The sequence below is a fragment of the Xiphias gladius genome, chromosome 9 (genome assembly GCF_016859285.1).
Source record: "Xiphias gladius isolate SHS-SW01 ecotype Sanya breed wild chromosome 9, ASM1685928v1, whole genome shotgun sequence".
Taxonomy (NCBI): Eukaryota; Metazoa; Chordata; class Actinopteri; order Istiophoriformes; family Xiphiidae; genus Xiphias; species Xiphias gladius.
In genome coordinates, this window is record NC_053408.1 from 18396427 (window position 1) to 18422379 (window position 25953).

The following is a 25953-nucleotide window of genomic DNA, read 5'->3' on the forward strand; positions in this document are numbered from 1 at the left end:
AAGAAAGAAAAAAGTTTCCCGTCATAACATAAGTGTTATTGTTACATCAGAGAGTGCAATATAGGACAAAGGGTAGATCATCATATCCATACAAACACATCTGTTCATACAGATGTACAAGTATAATTTTATTGATGATAATTATTACTTGCAGCTGTAGTTTGTTCATGTACAGACACGCTCCACTACAGAAACAGATAGATGTACTGTATGACTCTTCGTATGAACATAAACATGAACTTTAGTGCTCTATTTTTTCAATTCAGGTTAGATATGCTTAAGTTGCATGACATGAGAGAATGTTGTTTCCAGAGCCATGTAGTACTGACTTTTGTAATAAAGACAAGTGTAACTAATAGACTGTATATACTGTATCTTTTTCATTGCTCTCTTTGTCTCTCGCTCTCAGGGTTTTCATCGTTACTCTACAGATTCCTCCTGGCATGTTCCCCACTTTGAGAAGATGTTGTATGACCAAGCTCAGCTGGCTGTAGCCTACATAACGGCCTCCCAGGTGTGTGTACGTGCCTGACAGAGTAATTATCCCTACATCATTCTGTCTGTCTCTTATCCAAGTAATTTATCACCATATTACCAAGTCAGCAAAAACGAGTTGCTGTTACACATGTCACAGTTGGGTGATTTATAAGGATCTTTGATTTCCATTTCTACCAATTTTTAATGAAAAAATATTTTAAAATTTTAAAAGGAGTAGATAATTTCACTCTGATTATAATGAGTTCCCGCTGCACTGGACAGTGCCGAATTAAGAAGCAGCAACAAACAGTGTAATCTGAATGCCATAATTTTTAGTTTTCTCAGGAGTATAGACTGGGCTGGCCTGTTTTTCAGAGTGGACAGAGACTGAGATACAGAAAGTTAATTAGGACACAGGCATGAAGGCAGACCCATACAGAGACACACAAACTGTAAATTCTTGTGTTCAGTGAGAGTGTAGAGGCTACCTCAGCATTCTTATTGAATGCTGCAGGTAATATACTACATATAAATCACATTACATCATCTTTAAGGTTATGTAAAGGTTAAATCATGACTCTTAGTGCGCTGTATTTCTGCTTTCCAGGTATCAGGTGAGCAGCTCTTTGCAGATGTGGCTAAGGACATACTGCTCTACGTCTCCAGAGACCTGAGTGACAAGGTGAATCATCTACAACCTCGCTACTACTACTTTGTTTGTACGTGTGCATTTTTACTTACTTGCTGATCTTACAGCGACCACATGTCCTCACTACGGCACCAAGGTAATGGAATATGCATGGAATATGTATTAAGATGATATAGAGTGAAATTTGGGCTAAGGTTTAGTTTGGTGTTAGGATGTGGGTTAGTGTTAACATAGTGTTTGGGAATGCATGTTGGCAATGGAAACTCATCAAAAATAGAGCGTCTATTTTTGCTCCTGACAAAGCACAAACATTAACTGTAAATCCTACCAGGAAATAGTAAGTGTGCGTATTTTGTGTGTTTGTGAGTATGCACTGTGTTCATTCATCCTCTAGGGGAAGGGTTAGGACCCCATTGACAAATAGCCTCTTAAACCCTTGCTCTCCTCTACGCTCAACCCTTTTTTTTTCTGATCAATGAGTCGACAGCAGCAAACGGGGCACACAATTAAAACCGCACTCGTTCATTAATCATTATATTCCCCAAGATTTATTATGTAATTATACAGTAACTAATTAATGTCGCAAAGGTAATTTACTACAGTTCCGTGCTTTCTTTGTGCTACAATGGCTTGGATCTTCCCTCAGGGAGGAAATCTTCCAGTTCTCATCCTGGCTGTAAAAATATTTCAATACTTGAAATGACAGTCATGTTGGTGCTCTCTCAGGGCATACATAAATACTATTGTGTACTCCCTAGCCTGTAAAAACAGTTGTATAATGACTTCCGGGAATCTTCTAAAAAAAAAAAAATAACCCTGATGATGTCCCTAGGGTTATCTCAGCTTTGGCATGGACATTTTAAAGTAGCAATTAAACAAATGGCGAGTGAAATGAATGGCAAAAATCAGACCTCAACCAAATTCTTTGTTTTCACAGCTTTACCAGCTGAAATCTAAGCACACACCTCCTGATATGATAGTGCTCTACTAGCTACCCACTAGCGAAGTTTGGTTTTATATGATGGATGATTAACGTGTCACCTTTCATGGATAAATATATGTAAATTCCCCCAAGTTGAAGATGAGTCATCAACAATGTTTTGTTTTAAAGGAAGAGAAAATAAAGGGATTTTGATATAAAAATACTCAAATATAATTTTTAAAAACAAATATTTAACATATACTGTGACGAGATAAATGAACAATTAACTTAGAGATACAGGATTAGAACTTAAAAAAAAATGTACTTTTTATTTCACTGTGTCTTTCAAAGTGTAGCTGACAATGTGCATTCCAGACCTGGGGTGTGGAGTCTAAAAGACACAAGCATTTATCAGTCAAGGAGGCTCTAATGAAAGATGCAGTTGAATTGCATTATGGAAAATGTAGGATCCTGTTGTTTTGGAGCTTCACCCATACTGTGGACTAATAGTTAAAATATTTTGGCCTCTGCTGCAGTGAGTTCGACCAATATTTTTTAACCTTTCTCTTGCAAGTGCTCTAAGTTAGCATAAGTGTAAGACTAAATTGCTGCAGTACCAGCAATTTACCTTTAGATTTAGATGGTTTCTTGAGGGCTTTTTCATGACGTAATGAAGACTTATGGTCTCAATGACCTGCAGTTGTTTTTATTGTTTTCTTTTATTTCAGTTTAAAAGGCATGTATTGCATGATTTACACAAAAAATTGTTCCCTTTGAAGCCTGATTTCACCCTTAAAGATTTCAGAGGGGGTTATTTTAGTTAACTCTTCTATATACAACAGTGTGAATCTGTAGTAAACTGTCAAAACTTAGGTTAGGTGTTTCTTTAGAAATAGGAGGTTCAGTCAGATTAGCTTGACATTAAATAGAAGCTCTCACCCTCCTTCCACCTCCTCCATTCCTGTCTGTTGTCTGAAACAGTCTGGGGGCTTCTACAGTGCAGAGGATGCAGACTCTGTCCCAGCATCGGGAGGAACAGAAAAGCGAGAGGGGGCTTTCTGCGTCTGGACAGCCTCAGAAGTCCGGGGGCTGTTGCCTGATGTGGTGGAGGGCACCACTGGAGCTGCCACCCAGGCAGACATCTTCATGCACCACTATGGGGTCAAAGAGCAGGGCAATGTTGCTCCAGAACAGGTACTTTTCATTTTCATTATGTAATGTAGCCATTTCCAACCTTTGCTTGGTTTGAAAAATGAAAAAGTGGATGGATGATTGATTGAAAGATTGAAGATACATTCAAAAAAATGTGCAAAACTACACTCATATATTGTTTACATGATCCGATGAATGTAAATATTTACATGAAAAGTAATCCTTTAAATTAAGTACGGCATAATGTTTAATCAGTTGTTTTATTTTACTTAGACAGCATTTTAGGTGTTAAAGCTGGCCCATTAAGGCATTAACTGACAGCTGCTGCAGTCAGTATGAGTTCATTTCTGTGAACACCCTCTTATATCCTGTACCGTATGTTGCCAGGACCCCCACGGGGAGCTGCAAGGCCAGAATGTGCTGATTGTGCGTTATTCAGTGGAGTTAACGGCTGCTCGCTTTGGCATCAGTATCGAGAATGTCAACGAGCTCCTGGCCTCTGCCAGGGCCAAAATGGCAGAAGTGAGGAAGAGTCGGCCTTGCCCACATCTGGACACCAAGATGGTGGCCTCCTGGAATGGTAAGTGTCTAAACAGGTTTACACTATAGCAACTGGAATATTATGTCAACATTATCTCATGCCAGTCAAGTTAAGCTTGATAAGTGCATCTTTATCTTCCAGCTGACTTGGTGGCAAGTACAGGGAGATGTGTTTTCCCTTAGTTCATTGTTGATAAAGTTTTAGTTTCTGCTGGTAACAGATAACTTGTAATACTTGTAATAAACAATACATACTAAAAATTGTCCCAAATTTTAATGAGGCAGTGATATTATAATATTACTTGCCATATCTCTATAATGAGCAGGTGACATAAATAATAGCTGAAATATACAGTGTTTTCGACTTGTTTTGGCTTTCTCTTTAACAGACACATGTACATACTGATGAGGTACTTTACTGTACACATGAAATGAATTTTACAAAATTTCTACTTCTAAAGTACTGTGTAAAATAAAATGAACAGAATTAAAAAATAATCTCTAACAAACTAATTATACTTAAGTTAAATTATACATGTACAAGGTGATGTATACATTCAGTAGGCTGAATAAATATCTCCTGCAGCCGGATCAGATCTGTAAGTCATGTCAAATAAGACCTTTTCGTGGTCTGGAAATCAGCCAGCAAGGTACAGTAAGGCTGAAGAGGCTTCTTCATGTTTTCCTCATTGGAGTAATTGGTGTTGGAAGCGTTTGCAAGTGCAGCCAGTTTTACTGCACTCATTCTTAAGCACAGTGTCCACTGCAGCGTGTACCTACATTGCTCTCTGTCTCCTCAGATCTTTATTGCTTCTCTTTCATATTATTCCATCAAGTTAATTTGATTACATAGCCCAAAATCACAAATTTGCTTTACAATCTAGATAGAATACAATACCCTCTATCCTACATTTGGATGAGGAAAAACTCAGCAAACTGTGTCAGATTGGCTGTCACTCATTGGATGCCAGTTGCTGTTCTGAGAATCTAACTATTTTACACTTTCTTGTGAAAAAACCCCCAAAACAAAACAAAAAAACAGCTAAATTGTAGTGCTTCCCCACTGAGCCTATACACAGGAAGGTGTGCCTTTTTCTCCAATGTGTATTTAAATAATTTTTATTTTATTTTATTTGTCATCATTGGTTTGGTTTTCATTGCTTATCCTGTTCTGTGCATTTTACAGATTATTGTTTGACTTTTTCATTCCAGACCCAAAACAACCATAAATTGGTTGATTGTGTATTGAGATTGGTCCACATCAGTTGATAATGTGCAGCCCCGCTACCTGCCCAAGTACCAAAATACTGTTTGCTTTTTCTTCTCTGAATCGTAAACAAAATGTTTTTGACCCTGGCAACCATGGGGCATTAGAAAAAAATATAGAAAAGCTGTTATAACCCATATTGTATTGTACAATATTGCATATTGTACTCTGTATGTAAAAATCTTACTCTCATCTTCCAAAGATTTATACACACATTTAGCAGCAGAAGTTTGAAAATTTGTAAAGATTATTACAGAGAAAGTAGTTGTCACTTTGCATTAGTGGGATGCCACTTTGGACACTCCTCAACACTATTTGTCCAGTGCATTGGATTAAATACAGTAAGAGAAAGCACACCACACATACAACCACAAATTTCATTCCCAGGGCTGGCTTCTCAAGACAGAGTGTGTTAGTGAGGTAATGAGGCTCTGCAATCTAGAGAACTTTCCAATTAGATACAAGACTCCCCTTCTTCTCTCTAATGAAGAACCCTCTCAATTAAGCACTTGTCCTCAGCTGCAACACTTTGAAGACCAGGCTGTGCACTCACCAGGCTTTGATACGCTACATGAAAGAAGAGTGGAGGGAAAGGGGGAGGAAGGAATGGTTGTAGCGAGGGGAGAGTGAAGGAATGAGCAAGAACAAGGAAAGTTCAAAGAGTGGGGAAAAATAACTAATCTGGGACTGAGGTGCGGCCACCAATTGGTACCTCAGTGGAGAGAGGGCATGTTGTTTTAAACAGAGTAACAGTCTTGTTAGACCTAATCACTGCACCACAACCACCAACACCATCTCTACTAAATCTTCATCTTCAGGACTGATGCTTTCAGCCTATGCTCGTGTTGGAGCTGTGCTGGGGGACAAGGCCCTGCTGGAGAGGGCTGTGCAGGCTGGCAACTTCCTAAGGGAGCACCTCTGGGAGGCTGACCGACAGACCATTCTCCGATCCTGTTACCGTGGAGACCAGATGGAGGTGCAACAGATGTAAGAGACTGATTAGTTTTTTGAATGACTACGGTGTGTCTGCACTGTATATAGAGAAGATAAAAGCAGTGAGAAAGAAACCTGTGATTAGAATTTTCACCCTAATATATTATCTAGTTGTAATAACTTCTGGTGACTTGAAGTGAAATTGTTGGAATTGTACCCACAAACAGATTTAGAACCATTGAAACCATTGGCAGGAATGTGCATGTGTTGCATTTGTAAAATACAAACAATGCAGGGACCCACTCATCAAACCATTTTCCCATAGTGCCACTAGTGGTCAGAAACTCAGAGGGTACCTTTAATATTTTATGTCAAATACCATTATTGGCCACTGTGTAACAACTACCTTTTAAGCTCAAACTACACAGTTTGTTCTTATCCCTAAAAAAACATTTGTCTCTTTCTAGCTCTGGGAGAGTAATGCATTCATATCCACTTAACTCCAAGTTTCAATAAACACTGTGGAAAATTCTGTAAGGAAGAGTTTGACGTTAAGTACAGGATCAATAAGCAGTCGTTGTACTGTGCTAGGATGAAAAACTGTTATATGTGAACAGGAAACAAGGCTATTGGGATAAATCAGGTTACAGCAGGAAATCAGAAAACATGTTGACATTCACTGCAGTAACCTGGTTACTGTAAAACTGCATTTGCATGCACAAGTCAGTAATTAGATTTCTCCCCTACCCTCCATCATATATTTGAAACAAGATTGGCCATATTTTAAGTGGATTATAGATCCCTGTTGACTGACATGATGTTGAAGAGGTTTTTCCTGGTCAAAGTTTGTGGTGGACTGACAGCACAGTGAGAGAGAATATGCAGTTTTTCTTTGCTGGGTGCATTTTTTTTTTTTAATTTTAGCTTTCTATTAATAGCCTACTGATCAACAATGGAGTCTACATTATTTAGACTTACTCATCGTATTTTTAGTTTAAGTCTCGGTTGAACTAAACATGGCTAAGAAATCAGGTTTCTCCAGCAGAAATGTAGGTCCTGACCAAAATATTGTTTAATTTCTTGACCAAACCAAAAGCAAAAGAATTTCTCAATTACATGACATTTCAGAAGCCAGGTTACTCCAAAAACTACCATGTTATGTAAGTGTATGTATATGTACTGTATTTTGATCGGCTATTGTCAGCATTCAATCACTGGATTAGACTGAGAAGGTATTTGTAGCATCACCACATACACACTCACATAAATGCACAGTCTCTTGTTGATTGTCCAGGTGTCCTTGTTCTGTTCGCCAGCCCTGTGTCCTAGTTAATGTGAAAGATTGTGAAGTGCCACCAAATCAGCAGAAAAAAAAGGCCAGGAGTTCCACAACATGCATGATGAAATGCATACAAGTTTAAACACATGCATGAACAGATGCACACTTGTGCCAAAACACTCTGGCCTTGTTCCACAGCTCCTGTCTCATTCATAATTGTCCAGTTCAGGATGATGTCAGCACTGAGAATGCTTACAAAGGCCCTTTTCTCAAGCCTGTTTAGTTTCCATACATGAGTAAATCATTGTGTCATGCCAGGTACATATGGACCGTGGACTAATTTACAAGGAGGAATGGTAGGTGCTGAGACTAACTGGGTTAATAGGCTGTAGAAGTGTTGAGGAGCTGATGCCATAGATTTTCTGTGGCCCTCAGCTGGCACTGTGATTGAGATTTTTGCTACTGTCTTCAGGGAGCAGAGGGAGGCCTGAGAATAGGAACACTCTGACAGGGACACTGGTGATGTTGAGTCATTGTTACTTGATTTGTCAACATCTTTGGTCATATGCAGTCTATTTCACACTGCATATACCAGATATCACTTACGCAGTGAGTTGTTTTTTTTCCTGCAGATTCTTTGTTAATGAATTGTCAGTGTCTATAGGTTGTGTGCTTTTATTTTGTTCAGTCGTGGTGGCTACAGCATGTCACGTTGGAGCTCAATGGCACAGAGTATTAAGATATATCAGGTTTGGGTTACACGCACAATACTTTGTAGAAAAATTAATTCTCTCTTGGTTTTTTCATGGGCTTTGTTGACTCTTAAAATAATATGGAATATTGCCAGACTTATCCTTTAAGAACAGTTATCAGGCTGTGTCTAATACTACTAGCCCCAATGGCCAGCATATCTAATTATTTAACCAGAGTGCCTTGTATTCTGATGGTATAGTAAGCATGTTCTTTTGTTACACCTCCCTGCCTCACACTTACACTTTAACACACAAATAATAAGTCAGTCATAGCACTGCTTTTGCAGTGTATCCTGTGGTCTTTAGAGGAATGTAGTGAGCACTTTGAGACAAGAGGTTCAGTGACAGAAAGCAGAAGATAAAGTGTAGGGTGTCACCACATGGCTTGGTGAACAAAGAGCAATTCGAAGAGAAACACAGGAATGTGAGACAAATTCCAAGGCTCTCCATATTGTTACAGGAAAACAAACACCAGCTACGTTTTCTGACTAATGAGTCAAACAGGGAAATCTATCTGTGCTTCTTACCATTTCTCTCATATGTTATGGCACCGCATAAAGGTTAAACAATGCATTCTGTAGCACGAGCAAACATATTCAATTATTCTATAACAAAAGGTTACAGCTGTTGTAAAAATGATGGGATTCAATGTGTTTACGTGACCAATATCGTGCCAATAGGTTTCTCCCTCTAAGTCTCATCATAAGTGAAGTAGCTGGAGTATGGGGGAACCATTATGAAGCTATTATCATAAAACTGCCTCCAAGTGCTCTGATACGGTAGACTGACAAGGCGTATTATCTTTGCTCTCAGGGAAATGACTCATTTAACACGCACTATTAAAGGTGTGAATGAAAGGGCTGAGTATTTGTGAAAGGCTTTTACATTTTTGTGTTTGTGTGTAAGTGAGGCCCTCTTGAGATCTTGTCTCAGTTTGTCATCCTTGTGGCTGGACTCACCTCAGCCAGATGACATTTCATCCTGCGAAAGGGGGGGGGGGGGTGTCCTGGAGAAAAAAAAAATGTGATGAGGTCTGAGCTGGGAGTTTGTTAAGGTGGGTACAAAATGATTTTGGTAAAGACATTTATGTTCCCAACAGGATGAGTTGTGAGGATGCTGGTGTTCCCCTAGCCCTATTTAGGGCTTCCTAATCCACTGTGTGGGAAACAGCCCCAGGTGGTTTCCATAGAAAAGCTAAGGGAAATGGCTGCTCTCTATTAGATGTGGGGAAAATAACCAGGTGTGCATTTTCCAAACCAACGAGTTCATCATCCTTTAGTTTATTTTCTTGTAAAGCTGAAACATATAGTTTGAAAACAGATATAGTATAAGTCTTACCTTGGCTTGTCCTTGTTTGTTCTTGAGTGTCGAATGGGCTTATTTTTGGACCTAGTGGCCACTGGAGGGGAAAGACACCCACTACAACTGCAGTTCTTTCCAGCCGTGATTGTAGTGGGTGTTTTCTGCTCTCCAACCTCTTGGGGGCAGTAATCAGCCCATTACGGGTTGACAGACCAGAATGAGGGCAAAAAAAGATGACACAATCAGAAACTTACTTGGGCAAGTGCCACAAAGGTAACTGATTTCAAGCAGTATGTTTTGGTTTTACAAGAGAAAAGACTTCAAGGACGAAGACTAACTGGTTGGTTTGGTAAAAGTACATCTAGTTAACCTGCCCACCTCTGATAAAGAGCTCCGCACTTCAGGTTCACTGAGGCTAGTGATGCCCTGATTTTGCATCTAGCACCATCATCAGGTCAAAATTTCAGTCACAAATCCATTAGCATAGCTGTAGACACTTAGTGTTTTTTTTTTTTTTTTAATCTTAGCTGGTTTAAAATTTGCCATGATGTCAAATTCCAAATCGTTTTTTCCCCTTTTAGATTTATATCAAACTGGCAGTTTCCTGAACTGTGCAACAGTGCTTGCCTTCTCCTTTCAACTTATGACTTTGCTAACGCTGTCTGTCTTTCGGGGCAAGATAGGCCTAGATATGACTCCTGAACTCCTCATGCATTTCATCTCCTCCTTTTTTCAGCCTCTTGACCACCAGCCATCAGCTCGCCTGACACAGCACTATCTGGCTTGCTGTCATCATCCAATCCCCTGCACTCACCTAGATGGGGTGCCATTGTGGGAACTGTGGGGGTGGAATAACAGTAGAGTTTAGAAACTGAGTCAGAGTTAGGGGGATAGTTTGGTGACGCTATGCTGTCAGTGAGAAGGGCACATCTCGGTTCTGTGTTTCAGTCATTCTCAACTGAACAATAAATCCCATTACACACCAGTGGCAGACAACAGCTTATAAAATTGAGACAGATTGGAATAGACAAAAAACTCCAGGTAGAGAGTAAGAAGAGCAAGAAGAAAAATAGAGCAAGAAAAAATGAAAATGTGACATCGTACAAAAATTTAAAAGTAAGGATAAAGGGGTGAGACAGATGTAGGGAGAAGTGGCACACTGATGCTAGAGGGATGTGGGATGGTGTAACTGCTGTCAGATTTGTCTTATTACTGTCCTGCATCACTTTAAACTTCAGAGACTGTGTGTACACAGTTGTGTGTACACATATAAATGTCTGATGCCTTCTATGACAAGCACAGAGGAGGCAGATGAGTAATGTCACACAGAGAAAATTGCCTTAGGGAGAGATTACGCTCAGTGTACTATGTGTATCGTAATATAGCCCTGTACTGTCCCAAATAATTCTTTCAGGTCTTTTGTGGTCTCACTTTAAAGTAAATTCTTCTGGGTTTCTATAGTTTATTGATAGAAAACTTAGCTTGACCTCCTGCAGGGCTTATAAAACAAGCATTTGGTATGTAAAAGATGAAAGGGAAAACAACAAGAAGCTGAACTAGTTCACCAACAGTAACCCATCTCAACAGTCCTTTCATTCATCTACAAATGAATTCTTAATGAAAAATGTCCTCATTCTTGCTTTTCTCCCACTTCTGATTCTCATTTCACTTTCCCCTCTCTATTCCTTAGATCTCCACCTATCTCTGGCTTCCTGGATGACTATGCCTTCATCATTTGTGGCTTGTTGGACCTGTATGAGGCCACGCTGCAGACACAGTGGTTGCAGTGGGCTGAGGAGCTGCAGCTCCGGCAGGACATGCTCTTCTGGGATGGTCAGGGAGGAGGGTACTTTTGCAGTGATCCAAGCGACAGCACTGTACTGCTGCAACTCAAAGAGGGTGAGGGATAATAGAGTGAAATTCTCATCAGTGATCTCATATCAGCAGTCTAGATCTTAAAACAAACGTTTCCCGGGACGCTAATGAGATTAATTACCTAGGTAATGAAATTTTGCCTCATATGACCCTTTGTGTGATAGACATTAACATCATGATGTGAAGAGGCAGAACACAGAAAACAATCTGGTCTGTGGGGGTGGGAGAAAACACTATTCCAATAAGAATCACGATTCTTACCTTATGCAATTTTGAATTGATTCACAAATTCTAAAAATTGATTTTTGTATGTTGTTATACATTATGCTGACAGTATGAAAAAGGTAAACTCAGCTGTGAGAGCCCAGTGCAGCATCCGGACAGTGTACTGTACACACACTTGAGTTTGTTTTTTTTGTACTTCATCCTCAAAGAAGACTAGGGTCTAGTCCTAGTATGGGTTAAATACCTTAATATTTGGCCTTGCAAAACGAAAGTGAGGTATTTTGTTAAAACTTCATACGGCATCACCTGTTGACTAAATTTAATGGAGTTGAGCACAGAACTCCAGCACTAACAAATGAGCGGGCTAACCGAACAGCCATAATTTTTCCTTTGCTTTATAGGGATTTTTTTCTTTATAAATAATTTAAAAGCTGTAGGTTAACCAGAGAATGTATACAGCACTTCCTGGAGAGTTATGACTGGCTGGAATTTCAGAGGAGTGTGATGGATTGAAGTCTATGCTTCACATACAACTCCAAAAACGTTTCAAGAAATTCTATCCTTAAATGTTATAAGTCCATACAAAGTCATCATTATTCATATTACTGTAAGACACTATAAAAGTGACATTATATCATATATATTAGCATTCTTGTATTATTCAATCATACAGAAATACTGTAATTATTAGGGTTTTATCAGGGTTTTAATTAACTTTTTATACGTGTTGCCAGATGGAGTTGATTAAATCACACATCACTATCATTTGTAAAGCCATAATCATTATACAAACAAGACAAAGAGTCTACAGCCATACTACCTGCATTATGAGGCTGCATCTAGGCTCAAAGGTGCTTGAGCTGAATACTAGTTTCAGCATGCTAACATGTGCTCAGTGATAACACTAATATGCTGTTGTTCAGCAGGTATAATGTTTAACATGTTCACAATCTTATTTTGATAGGTTAGTATGCTAACATTTGCTAATAAGCACTAAATGTACAGCTGAAGCTGATGGGAATGTCATTAGTTTTGCAGGTATTTAGATGGTGCTAAAAGAGCAGTCAATGTATCACCAAAGTTATTGCAGTTAATCCTAATTTTATGGCAGTCCATCCAACAGCTGTCATGATATTTGGTTCAAAATAACAAATTTCAACTCATGTTGGGACTAGACAAAAAGTCAGGGGTTGATATTTCACTGAAAAAGTAATAAGTTTGACCTGCTGGTGGTGCTAGAGAAAAAGTAAAGGGATCCCCAGAGTCAGTAGGTTTCAGACCATGAATGTTTGTACAGCATTTTGTAGCAATCCATTCAGTAATTGTTGGGATATTTCATTGTGGAACAAAGTGGTGGACTGCCAAACTGAGTAGGAAAGGTATTGATGCTGGTGGCTCTAATAGGTTGAGAGATGCAGGGAAGGATTGATGGACAGGTGAAGGATTAACAGGACTACTGCAGCATACCTATGTGGCTTAGACAGGTTCAAAGATGGATGGATAGCTCAGACAGGTGAATAAATACATGGTATAATGTGTCCACAGCAGACAGTTAGGTATTATCAACACAGAGCTGTAATTTAACCACAATGATTTTAAAGAAGAAAAAGAAGCATGGATGAATGGCCATAATTTATTTGAACAACAGAATTGTTAATGGATGGGTGTAATCATTCATTCATTCATCTATTCATCCATCTCTGTCTCACATGCCTATATCTTTCACCTCATTGATTGATCCTGAGCTTAAGAAGATGGAGGCTTCTACTGTAATACCGCTGCCAGTTTCGCTTCCATCGCTACACTTCAACCACAAGAGAGAAGGGAGGCAAGGATTGGTGGATGGATAGATAGATGTATAGCTAGAGGATAAAAGAGGGGAGCAGAAGAATATTGACCTCCTCTGTCTACCTCCAGTACCATGCAGCCATCACTCACTTTCTCACAGTTGAACTCCTCCATCATGATAGCACTCAAAGACTCATCAGTCTTTGAGTCTCTGATTCTTTGGCTACTTTGATCACTAGACCCCTCAAAACTGTCTCCATTCTGTCTCTTGGTCCATCTGCATCTCAAAAATTGAAACAGCACACACAATGTACAGTGGAAATCTGAAATCTTTGTCTGCCTCTGCTGCATCTCTTCTCACTTACATCTTCACTTCAATAGGGTAAACATGTTTTTTAGTGAAATGTCTCGAAAGCTATTTGATGGATTAACATTAAATTTGGTACAGATATTCATGGTGCCCAGAGGATGGATCTATGATTTTGGTGATCCCCTGAGGTTGACGTTTGTGGTTTTAACTGAAATGTTTTGACAACTATTGGATGGATTGCAATGAGATTTGTAACAGACATTCATGTTATTGTCAGGATGAATTGTAACAACTTTGTTGATCCCCTGACTTTTTAAAAATTTTTAAAAATTTTGATTTGTCCAATACTGTGGTTTACTAATGAAATTCCCATCAGCCTCAGCTGTAACCTATGTCTAGTGTTAATTAGCAAATGTTGGCTTGCTAACAGGCTAAAATAAGATGGTCAGTATAGTAAACATTAGACCTAGATTGTCATTGAAAGCACTTTAACATGCTGATTTTAATATTGAGCTGTGCCTAAGTACAGCCTCACAGAGTAGCTAGCATGGCTTTAGACTTGCTTTATGCTTACACTAGAGCTGAACTCATACTGGATGTTTATCAGCTGATATCATTTATACATTTTTTTTTTCACAGAAATATATAACATAACCAAATATTTTTCACTTATTATTATTATTATTATTATTATTATTATTGTAAGATAAGCACTGAGTTGAGACACCGTTTCTAAATTTTTTATATTTGTACTGTAATTTTTGGTTACTTACTAACTGAAATATACACAGAGATCCATTTATCTGTTATAAGCTAAAATTGGCTCATCACATATACATAAAAAATACACTTACCAAGAACTTTTTTAGGAACACCTTTACACTTGCTTATTCATACAATTATCAAGTCAGCCAATCATGTGGCTGCAGTGCAAAGTATAAATTCCTGCAGATACAGGTCAGGAGCTTCAGTTAATATTCACATCAAACATCAGAATGGGGAAAGAATGTGATGTCAGTGACTTTATCTATGGTATGACTGTTGGTGCCAGGGCTGGTTTGAGTGTTTCTTAAACTGCTAATCTTCTGGGATTTTCTCACACAACACTCTCTAGAGTTTATTCAGAATGGTGTCTGAAGAATCTCGATTTCTGCTGTTGCATGCAGATGGTAGGATGAGAATTTGGTGTTAGCAGCATGAATCCATGGACCCAACCTGCCTTGTGTCAACAACCCAAGCTGATGCTGGTAGTGTAATGGTGCGGGGAATGTTTTCTTGGCACACTTTGGGCTGCTTAATACCAGTCAATCATGATTTGAATGCCACAGCCCATCTGGGTATTGTTGCTGACTGAGTGCACCCCGTTATGGCCACAATTCGCAATCTTATAATGGCTACTTCCAGCATGATAAGGATCCATGTCACCAAGCAAAAGTCGTCTCGAACATGAAAATTAGTTTAGTTTACTTCAGTGGCCTCCCCGCTCACAAGATCTGAGTCCGGTAGAACGCCTTAGGGATGTGGTAGAACAGGAGATTGGCAGCATGAATGTGCAGCTGACAAATCTGCAGAAATTATATGATTCAGTCATGTCAATATGGACCAGAATCACCAGAAAGGACTGCTTCCAACATCTTGGGGAATCCATGCCATGAGGAACTTAGGCTGTTTTGAGAGCAAAAGGAGTTACCTACCCATTATTAGTATGGTGTTCCTAATAAAGTGCTTGCACAGTGTACTATATATATGTAACAGATATAACAAATAAATGTCAGTATCATCAGTGAAAATCTCCCTTATATCTTCTTTTCTATAATCTATGATGTGTACAGTCAATCTGCTGTCTTTACACATAATTCCATCTTTTATTCAGTATATATTTTAGGTTTACCTCCCAATGTCTGCAGCTAAAAGAGGGTTTTTGTCACAAAGGATTGATGGGATATAAATATAAAGGGGTCTGACCTTGATGTGCACTGCAGCCCTTCTACAGCTCCCAGTCCACTCCTCCAGCTGATGGCTGCTGGTAGTTCAGACAAACTGACACCTTGTAGACATGCAGACATTTACCTTTGATCTGTCAAAACTAAGTTTACAATCTGGATCTATGTGCCTGTTTCTTTTTGTCTTTTACTCTCAAGTCACCCTATCTGACAGTGACCATCTATTTGGGCTTGTTTCTCCCCCTTGTATTTTCCTTCTTATTCTCTTGTCATCTCTACTCAGCTTAATACCTCTCTACTAATATAGTATGGTCTGTCAGTCGGCCGGTATTTTCCCCATCCTAATGGATATCGTCCTGTATCTTCTTGTTCCTTACCATTTTTTAAATATTCTTTTTGTCAGTTGGAAAGTTAGATCCTTTTTGCATGGCCCTTCTGCATGAGTAACACCTGCTTGTCCTCTTCGATGCATCATTGTAACCTGAAGTGCACTTGATGGGTCACCCTGTTTGAGACTAAAATCATAGTTGGGCTTGGATCTTCCTTATTTGTGGTTTGTATTTTGCTGTTTATTAGTTTTGAAATTGCAACTGATGTATACTGGGCTTCTTTTGATGTGTTAACATTTGACTTCAGCATAAAGAACAAACCCTCCAAATCGAGAATTCTATCCGGAAGATTTTTCAGTTTTAATGTTCCTGTGGCCACAGCTCTGTATTTTTTTCACCTAAAAAAGAGTGTGTGTGTTTGTGTCAGTCACTCTTTTTTCTCACTCACTCACTCACTCACTCACTCACTCACTCATTCACTCACACACACTCTCTCTCTCTCACACTCACACACACACACACACACTAACTCACGTGTCTGTGAGAGATAGCTTGGTGCAAATAGTTCAGACAAGAGCAAGATACCACAGAAGGGAGGGGGAAAAGTGAAAAAGTTAATAGTTATTCTTGTTAAGAACTGTTGACAGATTAGAGATGATGGTTGCATTTGTGTGTGTGTGTGTGTGTGTGTGTGTGTGTGTGTGTGACTGCTTGTCTCGCTGTCACAACTGCATCTGTGTGTGTTTATTGGAGCTGACGTGTGAGAGGTTTCTCATCTAAGAGGATTGACTGTGCCATTATGGTGGCAGCGCTGTGTAGGGTTGAAGCCCATTAGGGACGCTACAGACCCTGCAGTATGGATGCCTGTCACTGCAAGATGGATACCCTCCCCCACACTGCCACTCTACACCATACAGCCTCACCACTCTCCCATGTATTTGTTTTCATGATTAAGGTTAAAATAATATACAGTATCTGTTCTGCTTTTCATTTAAAAACTCAGCTGTTTGTTAAAATCTTTTTTGTCTCCTGTGACCAAGACACTAATTCTGCTGTATTCCTGTTTGAAAGAAGTCGAAAAATTTAGGATACATCACCTCAAGGCCACTTTAGTCCAACAACATCAGTGTCAGTATAAAGTTTCAAAAACTGATGAAAGTGTAAGTGGTGCTTTATTGCAGTGAGGATCTATTCTGTGACTGCTTTCTCACTTTAATGTGTTTTTTTGTATGCTTGTGACAATGTGGGTGTGTGTATTTGGAGACACTTCTGTTATCGCTTAAAATGTGTGTGACCTTCTTCCATGGGGCTCTTTAAGAGGACAGGTATGTGAAATGAGGAGAGCGGACAGATCTGCTCGGTCAGCCTCTGTGTGTGTGTGTGTGTGTGTGTGTGTGTGTGTGTGTGTGTGTGTGTATGTGTGTGTGTGGTTTTTTTTAAATGTATGTGTGTGTATGGTAAAGCGTCATTCCCATGGCGCTCAGTGAGCTGAAACATACTGCAGGATAAAATCAAATTATTTCTGCATTTCAGTCATGCATGGGTGTTCACAGGCATCTGTATGTGATTGTGAATTCATGCTTGCCATAAAAAATATTGTACAGTATATGCAATGTACAGTACAGTTTGTGTGTATGTGGCTGGGGGGAGGTTATCTTTTTTTTTTTTTTTTTTTAGTTTTTGATCTAAAATTGTAGTTTGAGTTAAAAGTGGCTTGTGTCTTTCTCTCTCTCCTACACACACACACACACACGTCTCTGACACAGTCAGAGACAGGCATCAGAGTAATGTCATGGAGCAGACATGTAGTGAGGCCTTAGGTCATGAGAAGATCACCTCCAGGCTCTCACTGGACACTGATAAGAGATAAGGGCCAATCACTTAACAGGGCTAAATCATGAGGTAATCTGTTAGTCCCTTCACATCACACAACATGTTGTGACTCTGTGATGGTTGTGTACTGGGAGAGATGATGGGAGGGCATAGAGTGCATATCTTGACTTATGAGTGCTATGTTTGCTTTTAGTTTGATAAATTATAACAGAAAGTTTAATGACTTGGACCAGAGGCATCAAATTTGTTACAAGATTTATTAATTGTGTCTCATGAAAGAGTAGAGACAAAATATCTGTTGTGCACCTATCCTATTTAGCACATACATCTTCCTTTTGACTCTGTGCCATCATTTTATTTTATTGTTTATCATTGTTTATATCACTACAATCCTTCGTTATGTAGACTGTTGCTTTTTGAAATGTTTTGCCTCTACAGTATGTAAATAAATAAAAAAAATCCCTGTCCAGCATCTCACTGATATGAAGTGGAACATGATTGTGCAGTATGATTTGCTGTGCTTTGCACAGTGTGTTCCACATTGGTACAAGACTGAAAAGGATTGTAGAAGGAAGTCCATGAATATACTGTACATTTAGTTGAGTTAATATGTTTTTTTTTATCTGATAGACTATACACAGCAGTTTAGGTGCAGACTGTTCAAGTCCCACCAATCAATATATTTTCTACTTTGACAATGGATCCGTCACCATGATTTCCCAACTCTGCAGTTACCCCCAGCTCTATGGAGCTTTTTAGCATCTTTTTGCTCATAGTTTTGGTTGTATGGTTGTTTACAGCAGCCATAAGCAGCTGTTTTCAGAAAACTGGCTCAAATAAACTCAATGTACACTGCCTGTCCATCACCATATTGGCAGACAGAAAAAAAAAATAGTGACTATCGGGTGAACATACTGGTACAGCTAGCATACATCTAGATACTGGTTCATGGAGACTAAAACACATCTCGTTGGAGAGTGAATATTATCAGGTGAAGAAAGAGGAAATAAAGAAGAGAATGTGATGTGTATCTGCTGGATGTGTAATGTAAATTATTAACAATTATTATATCAGATTTTTTCTCAAAGAATGCCCTCCTAGATCCATATAAGTCGGTCTTTACCAGAGCTGCAGCTCAGTCCTTGGTCCTTTTCTCCTGGACCTATCAGCAGCCTTTGACATGCCCGACCACTGTATCCTACCTTTAGTCTCTGATATGGGCATTTCAGGCAAAGCGCTTTCTCGGTTTGTATCCTATCTCACTGGGGGGTCCTTCAATGTGTTATGGCAAGGACTTATGTCCTTAACCCATCCCGTCCCCACAGGGGGTCCCCCAAGGCTTGGTGCAGGAGCCCCTTCTCTTTGTAATAGACGCCACCTCCTTGGGTCAGTTATCCACTCGCATGGCTTCTCATACCACTGCTACACAGATGACACCCAACTATACCTGTCATTCCCACCAGATGACCCCACAGTCTCAGCGCGGACCTTGGCCTGTCTTTTAGTCATATCCACATGGATGAAGGAATGCCACCTTCGACTAAACCTTTCTAAGACTGAACTCTTAGTCATCCCGGCCAATCAATCTCTCCATCACAATATCAACATCAAATTGTTTCTTCATCTCGTACCCCAACCAAGGTTGCGAGAAACCTGGATGTCATGTTTGATGACCAGCCATCCATCTCTGACCATGTTGCCTCTGTCTTCAGATCGTGCTGCTTTGCAGTATACAACATAAGAAAAATCAGGCCTTACCTGACTCAGTATGCAACGAATTCAAGGTACAAGTCATGGTTATCTTCCGCCTCGATCACTGCAATGTTTTCTAGCGGGCCTTTCTTCACGCACATTGAAACCCTTTCGAGTGGTCCAAAATGCGGCAGCACATCTGGGTTTTAATGAGCCTAAAAGGGCACGTCACTCCACTGTTCATTGCAGTGGAGTGACATTGCTATCCCTGCACACAAGGATATCACAGTCCAGACTGTTGTCATTTGTGGTTCCCCGATGTTGAAATGAGCTACCAATTGTTATCAGAGAAGGGACATCCATTGCTACCTTAAAGAATCTCTTGAAGACTTATATTTTTCTAGGCCACCTTCTCTCCTAACACTTCTAACACCCTAACGTGTCTAACTAGCACTTACTGCGCACTTTCAAATTACTGGGTCGGAGCACCTCCAAAATGGCAAGGCTTGTAGGGTGCTGCCAGTAAGCTGTGGCGAGTACAGACATTGGTCTGAGGAAGGACAAACCACGAACTGGTGATACGGTAAAGGGGTTGTGCTGGAGAAACAAGACTGACCAAGTCCACCATGAAAATTACTTGGTGCCAGATACCATGGGTCACCTTCAGAGGTCTTGTAGAGTCCATGCCTTGGCGGGTCGGAGCTGTTATGGCTCATCAGTGTATGTCAGAGGCAGAGTCCTGCATGGGTCCAATTTTGCAAACTCGCAAAGCTCTGTACAGGAACTCCCATCTTACTCTGCAGATATCTAAGACTATAACTGTTGAGGCCTAATGAAAATATTGTGTGTCTTTGTGTCTCTCAGATCAGGATGGAGCTGAGCCCAGTGCTAACTCTGTGTCGGCGTCCAATCTCCTGCGTCTGTCCCACTACACTGGAAGGCAGGAGTGGCTTCAGAGGTCCCAACAACTGCTGACGGCATTCTCTGACCGTCTGACCAGGGTTCCCATAGCCCTGCCTGAAATGGTCCGGAGTCTTATGGCTCAGCACTACACGCTTAAACAGGTTATTTTAAAATTCACATACAAGCACACATAAATTTATGCGTTCTCTATACGCAAGTTCTGCCAATTATGTAGACATGTAGTCTCCTTGAGGGCTGTGTTGACCATTACAACTATACTCAGAGTAATCAAAGATCTTGTGGTCACAGAGCCTATACTCGATTGTATGTACCAATATGAATTGAATGTCTATATTTGTAGCTGAAAGAGGATCTACTATTGTACTTTTGATCTGTGTAAATCCAGGGATCAAACAAAAACATTTGAACCAGTTGTCCATATTTGTTTGACTGGTACAGAGTAACCATTATTATTAAGCGCTGGCTTTCTATGGTGAGCCCTAAAGGCCAGCTTAGCTTGGGGAGTGGGTATGTTTACCTGGCTGTTAGCCTAAACTCATTCTCATGTCTGCCTACTGAAAAAAGTGTTTCTGCTTCCCTGACAAATTGTGTGAGAACAATAGACATTACATTTACCAACAAGAAGAGAACCAAACAATACTCAGCAGCTAAACAAAAACTGAGCAAGAGTCTGTGTACATTCCCATATTGGCAGGGCTCATTCAGTGCCATTATGCATTGAAGTGAAAATCTGTGCAAGTAAACTAGACTTCTAAAACAGGCTCCCAGTGCTACAGAGGACTGTGTTCCTTTTAAGTAGTAAGAACATAAGAACATTACATATTTTCATTAAATAAATGTTTTAATAATCTTCTCTGGTTCACATAATTGCTGCAACTACAACATTTTTCAGAATTGATGACAAATGAAATATATCCAGATAATTCCTTCAAGCTATAATGTGTCAGAATGGTGACAGATACCAGTTCAACTTAACTAGAGCCTAAAGTGATGCCTACAAATTGAATATTTTGTCTATCCAATAAATCTAAAAATTAAAAAACAAAGTTGTAGAATTTACTACATAAATATGACAGACAGGAAAAAACCGCAAATCCTCACTCTTGAGATTTATAAGATATATTTACTCATATTTTGAGATTCATGCTTCTTATACTTCTCTAGGATTCATAGCAGATCTAATATGCCAGAGGTTTGAAATATCTTTTACTCCTGAGAAGAGAAATCAGCAAGATGGTGGCGCAACAACTTTCAGCTAACTTGTGAACAGTGTGATTTTTTTTTTTTTTTTTTTTTTTTTTTTTTTTTTTACAGATTTTGGTATTTCATGTAAGAGTTGCACTGTTTTCTATGTTATGCAAATCTTTGTTTTTGTTGTTTGTCTTGCATTGTTCCAGTATTTTCATTGTACACTCCTAATCATAATTGCTGTTCAACAAAATTTGAGTCAGGAAGTCAGCACTCATCACTCATGAATACTTCTTATTAGGACTAAGCATCATAAAAGCTTTAAAAAAAACATTTGGTCACATACCACAATATCAAGGAGTGTGTCTCAAAGGTAAAATTGCCTGTTTTCTAACCCCTTAATAACCTCTCCTTTCACTTTCTATCATTTATAATGTATGCTTTGTCTATTATAGCTGCTGCATCTCAATTAATAAATCTCAATTTATCCAACTATAACTTGTGTTTGGAGGGTCAAAGCACCGTGGTATAAACCATGTTTGGATGAACCTCTGCTTGCAAAGGTCTCTCCTTAAACAAGAGGCTAATATGTTAAAACATATTCTTCTACCTCAGTTGAACTGTTATAGGTCATTCGAGGACACTGGCTCTATCTCAGCTCTCTACATATATGCACACTTAATCCCTGGACACACTGACTCTCAAAAAACGTTTTCCCTGTTTTTTAACAGGCGTCATGTATTTAATGGGCTATTTGAGCTTTTCAGCCTCAGTTATATAATCGGTTTTGAAATATTAACACCCTCAGTTAGCCTGAAACCACTGAACCCAGCATACTAGCAAAGCACAGCAGTTACCCTGAAGTTTCTTGGTCACAAAACTTTTAGCTTGAAAGCATGTTTTGTACAAAGGAACAAAGAAGGAAATAACAGGAGTAAGAAAAGAGGGAGGAAGGGGATAGTTAGCCCTCTGTCTGTCATATATGACCTGTGGAGGATGAGTCTTGGCGATGGGATGAGGGTAATGAACTCAGGGGTTCGGCAAGGTGAGGCTGTCCCAGTGAGAACACCTGCCTCTCTTGTTAACGCTACAAATACAGCACTGACCTGTATCACTTCCACCCCCTCTCCCCTCTTTTTATGTGTCACCTTTCCCCTCTTATTTCACTCTATTCATGTTCTTTCATCTTGTTATCTCGCACTCCTCTTTCTTATTCCCTTATTCCCTATTTTTTTTTTTTTTTTTAAGATCGTGATCTGTGGCCAGAGGGATGCCCCAGACACCACAAGCCTTCTAGCAACAGTCAACTCCATCTTCCTACCACATAAGGTAAGTATTTGAGATCCTGTGGGTTTGTGTGAAAGAGTGATGCATCATCTTGACAAATTTGTTATCAGGAAAAAACATGTCATTGGTCCCTAAAGCAACCCTGAAAAGAAAAGTTGAACTTACAGCACATAGACATGCAGTGATTTACTCCAACATCTGTACCGTTTTATAGTAGCAGCAGATTCACAGCAACCAAAACATGTGCACCCACAAACATGCACACACAGATACAAAGTGGGACTGACCTGGAACATAGCCTGGGGTGTTGGTTGGTTCAAGTGTGGCTCTTAAAAGGTCAGCCTGAGCTCCTCTCCTCTCCTCTCCTCTCAGTGTATTAACGTCCCAGCTATCTCTTTTTTAGGTACAAGTTGATCTTAAAGCCCTTTTCTAACATCTAAATGCCTAGTGGCTCTACAGTTGCAGAGATTCTTAGTGTGTGTTTGTATATGTGTGTGTGTGAGTCTTCCTGCCAGCCCTGAAACACGCTGTTTATGAATTGGACAGCTGTCAGTCTGAGTCAGACTTAAATTCTGTATGGATGGCCAACATTAATTTTCTTATGGCTACTTTTCTCAGAAGGTTCAACTGTAAGGTTAAAAGAATTCTCTGCATTTCAGCAACAAGATCTTTTAGTTTAAAGAAATAGGCTAACTGCCTGCTGGAACTCTATCTTAGCATAAAGACTGGGAGTACAACTTCCAGTCAAGAAATAGTCCTGCACATGAAATTTAAAATACACATAAAATAAAACTTGTTTTTACACTTCATTTTTACACAGCATATTAGTGTTAATTAGAAAGCTTTAGGGGGGCTAATAGCTGGGGTTTTTTTTAACCTTTAGACAGAGCCAGGCTAACTGTTTACAGCTATTTCCAGTCTTTTTGTCTGCTGGCTGTAGCTACATTATTTACCAAACACATATGAGAGTGTAGCAGTCTTATAATCTACCTCGAAGAAAGCAAAATGTTATGTTAAAAGAAATAAGTGCATTTCCTGAAATGTTGAAGTATTCCTTTAATGTATATTATCTTTAATTAGATTTCATAATTTATCTTACATTTTGAAATATTGTGCAGATTATAAATTCATTCAATTCATTAAGTTAAATTTTTTAATGTTATAAGATTGTTTGATTCTAATGGACCTAGTCTGTTTCAAACCTATACTAACGCATTTCACTTTAACCTGTCGTGAATACAGTTTGACTTTATTGATTGCCTTACATTGGACCCTATGTAATGTGATTTTGACCGCATTGTAACTTTATTCTTTGTTTAGTTGGTCTGCAGATTGCAATTTTGCCTCTTATCCAAGAGTCTCCTGAAGAAAAGGGGTCTTAATGTCAGTGGAACTAACCCTTGTTAAATCAATAGGAGTCAAAATTGTTTGGGCAAAAATAAATCCATGTTATTGTAGTGAATTACTGTATAAACAGAAGCAGCAAAGAAGCGAATCATGTCCACTGATGATGGAGATTTGGTGTTGATGTCTTTTATGGACGTTATTGTACATGAAGTGAGATATGAGAATGAGATTTTGGTCCAGAGTAAACTGGAGCTTCGTTATTCTCATTGTGTGAGACTGCTCACTGAGTTCTGTATTCGACCAGCCCATAGCCGAAATTAGATCAGTAAATTAAAGCAATGATTGTCCAGTGACACAATGCATCTCTCTCCCCTTCTCTCTTTTTCTCATTCATACATTCATACACATACTGTCAATGGAGCCCTATTGAAATATAGATGAGTTTTGCAGTATCAGGTAGTGCAGTAACATCAGGATTATCTGGATTGATGAATTAATGGATTATTAAAATCAAATCACATGGGATTTGATTGTAATCCCAAATACAACCCCCCACCCCTGATTGGGGGGCTTGTGTTAGTATATGAGTGTTAAAAATATCAGAACTACAGTTGTGCTCATAAATTTACATACTTCTTGCAGAACTTGTGAAATATGACTTATCATGCAGAAAACTTTTCTTTTATATATCGATAGTGGTAAGCCGAAGCCATTTATCATCACAAAATTGTGTATGTCCTTTTTAAATCTTTATGATAACTGAAATCACCCAAATGGCCATCATCAAAAGTTTATATACCTTTGAATGTTTGGCTTGATGTCTTTGTATAAACAGTCAATGAGATTCTTAGCTCTTAATAGACCCCTGCACATTTCATCCCAGGGCTGCTCTGACTTTGCTGGATACTGAGCCATGGAGTAAGCAAAAGAACTGTCAAAGGAACTGCAAGAAAAGGTAGTTTAAGTTTGTAAATCAGAAAAAGGATAAACAAGTCGAAAAGTATGGGTTATGTTGATACCAAGCCATGGTCAGGTAGACCAACAAAGATTTCAGCCACAAATGCCAGGAAAATTTGTTGGGATGCAAAGAAAAATCTATAAGCTATTTCAGCTGAAATCCAGGCTTCTCTGCAAAAACGGTTGTTTGGTTGTTTCAAGATGTACAAAAAGGGGCTACATGGTCGAGTTGCCAGAAAAAGCCATTTCTGCGCCAACGCCACAAAACAGCCTTCTTACAATAGGAGAACCAGAACCTCTGGAACAAAACCTTTTGGAGTGATTAGACCAAAATTGAATTTTAAAGTCACAACCACAAACATTACGTTAGGAGAGGCATCAACAAGGCCTATGAAGAAAAGTGCACCGTCCGTACTGTGAAGCATGAAGGTGGATCTCTGATCTTATGGGGGTGTGTGTGAGCTACAGTGGAACAGGGAATTTAGTCAAAATTGATGGCAAGATGAATGCAGCATGTTATCAGAAAATACTGGGGTACAGTTTGCATTCATCAGCCCAGAAGCTGCACATGGGAGGCACTATAACTTTCTAGCATGACAATAATCCAAACCACAAGCCAAGTCGACCCTTCAGTGGCTACAGCAGAAAAAATGGAAGGTTCTGGAGTGGCCATCACAGTCTCGTGGCCACAGTATCACTGCACCACTTTGGGGAGATCTGAAGCGTGAATTTATGGGATCTGCAGGCTTTTTTGTCAAGAGTGGTTAGGTGTACCACCTGAGAAAATAAAGGGCCTCATTTACAACTATCACAAAAAACTGCAAGCCATCATTGATGCTAAAGGGGGCAATACACAGTATTAAGAACTATGGGTAAGCAAACTTTTGTTTAATGATTGGGCTATTCTGTGATGCCTAATAGTTTAATTGGAACTCCATTGAATTTAAATGTGTTGTGCCTGATCACTCACGTTTTCTTTAAA

The 25953-nt window shown here is 39.3% G+C and overlaps 1 protein-coding gene across 4 annotated transcripts in view; it reads left to right on the top strand.

Annotated features, from left to right (window-relative positions):
* spata20 (spermatogenesis associated 20) overlaps positions 1-25953 on the top strand; it is a 49646-nt gene that overhangs the window by 3836 nt on the left and 19857 nt on the right. For 3 of the 4 annotated variants that reach the window (XM_040135738.1, XM_040135739.1, XM_040135741.1), the window contains exons 8-15: positions 410-514; positions 1085-1159; positions 3030-3242; positions 3588-3780; positions 5826-5994; positions 10964-11172; positions 20133-20332; positions 22629-22709. In XM_040135738.1, coding sequence (XP_039991672.1) covers positions 410-514; positions 1085-1159; positions 3030-3242; positions 3588-3780; positions 5826-5994; positions 10964-11172; positions 20133-20332; positions 22629-22709 — 1245 coding nt within the window. Of the gene's footprint in view, positions 1-409; positions 515-1084; positions 1160-3029; positions 3243-3587; positions 3781-5825; positions 5995-10963; positions 11173-20132; positions 20333-22628; positions 22710-23987; positions 24331-25953 lie in introns of those variants that run through there. The other variant, XM_040135740.1, reaches the window with a different exon arrangement.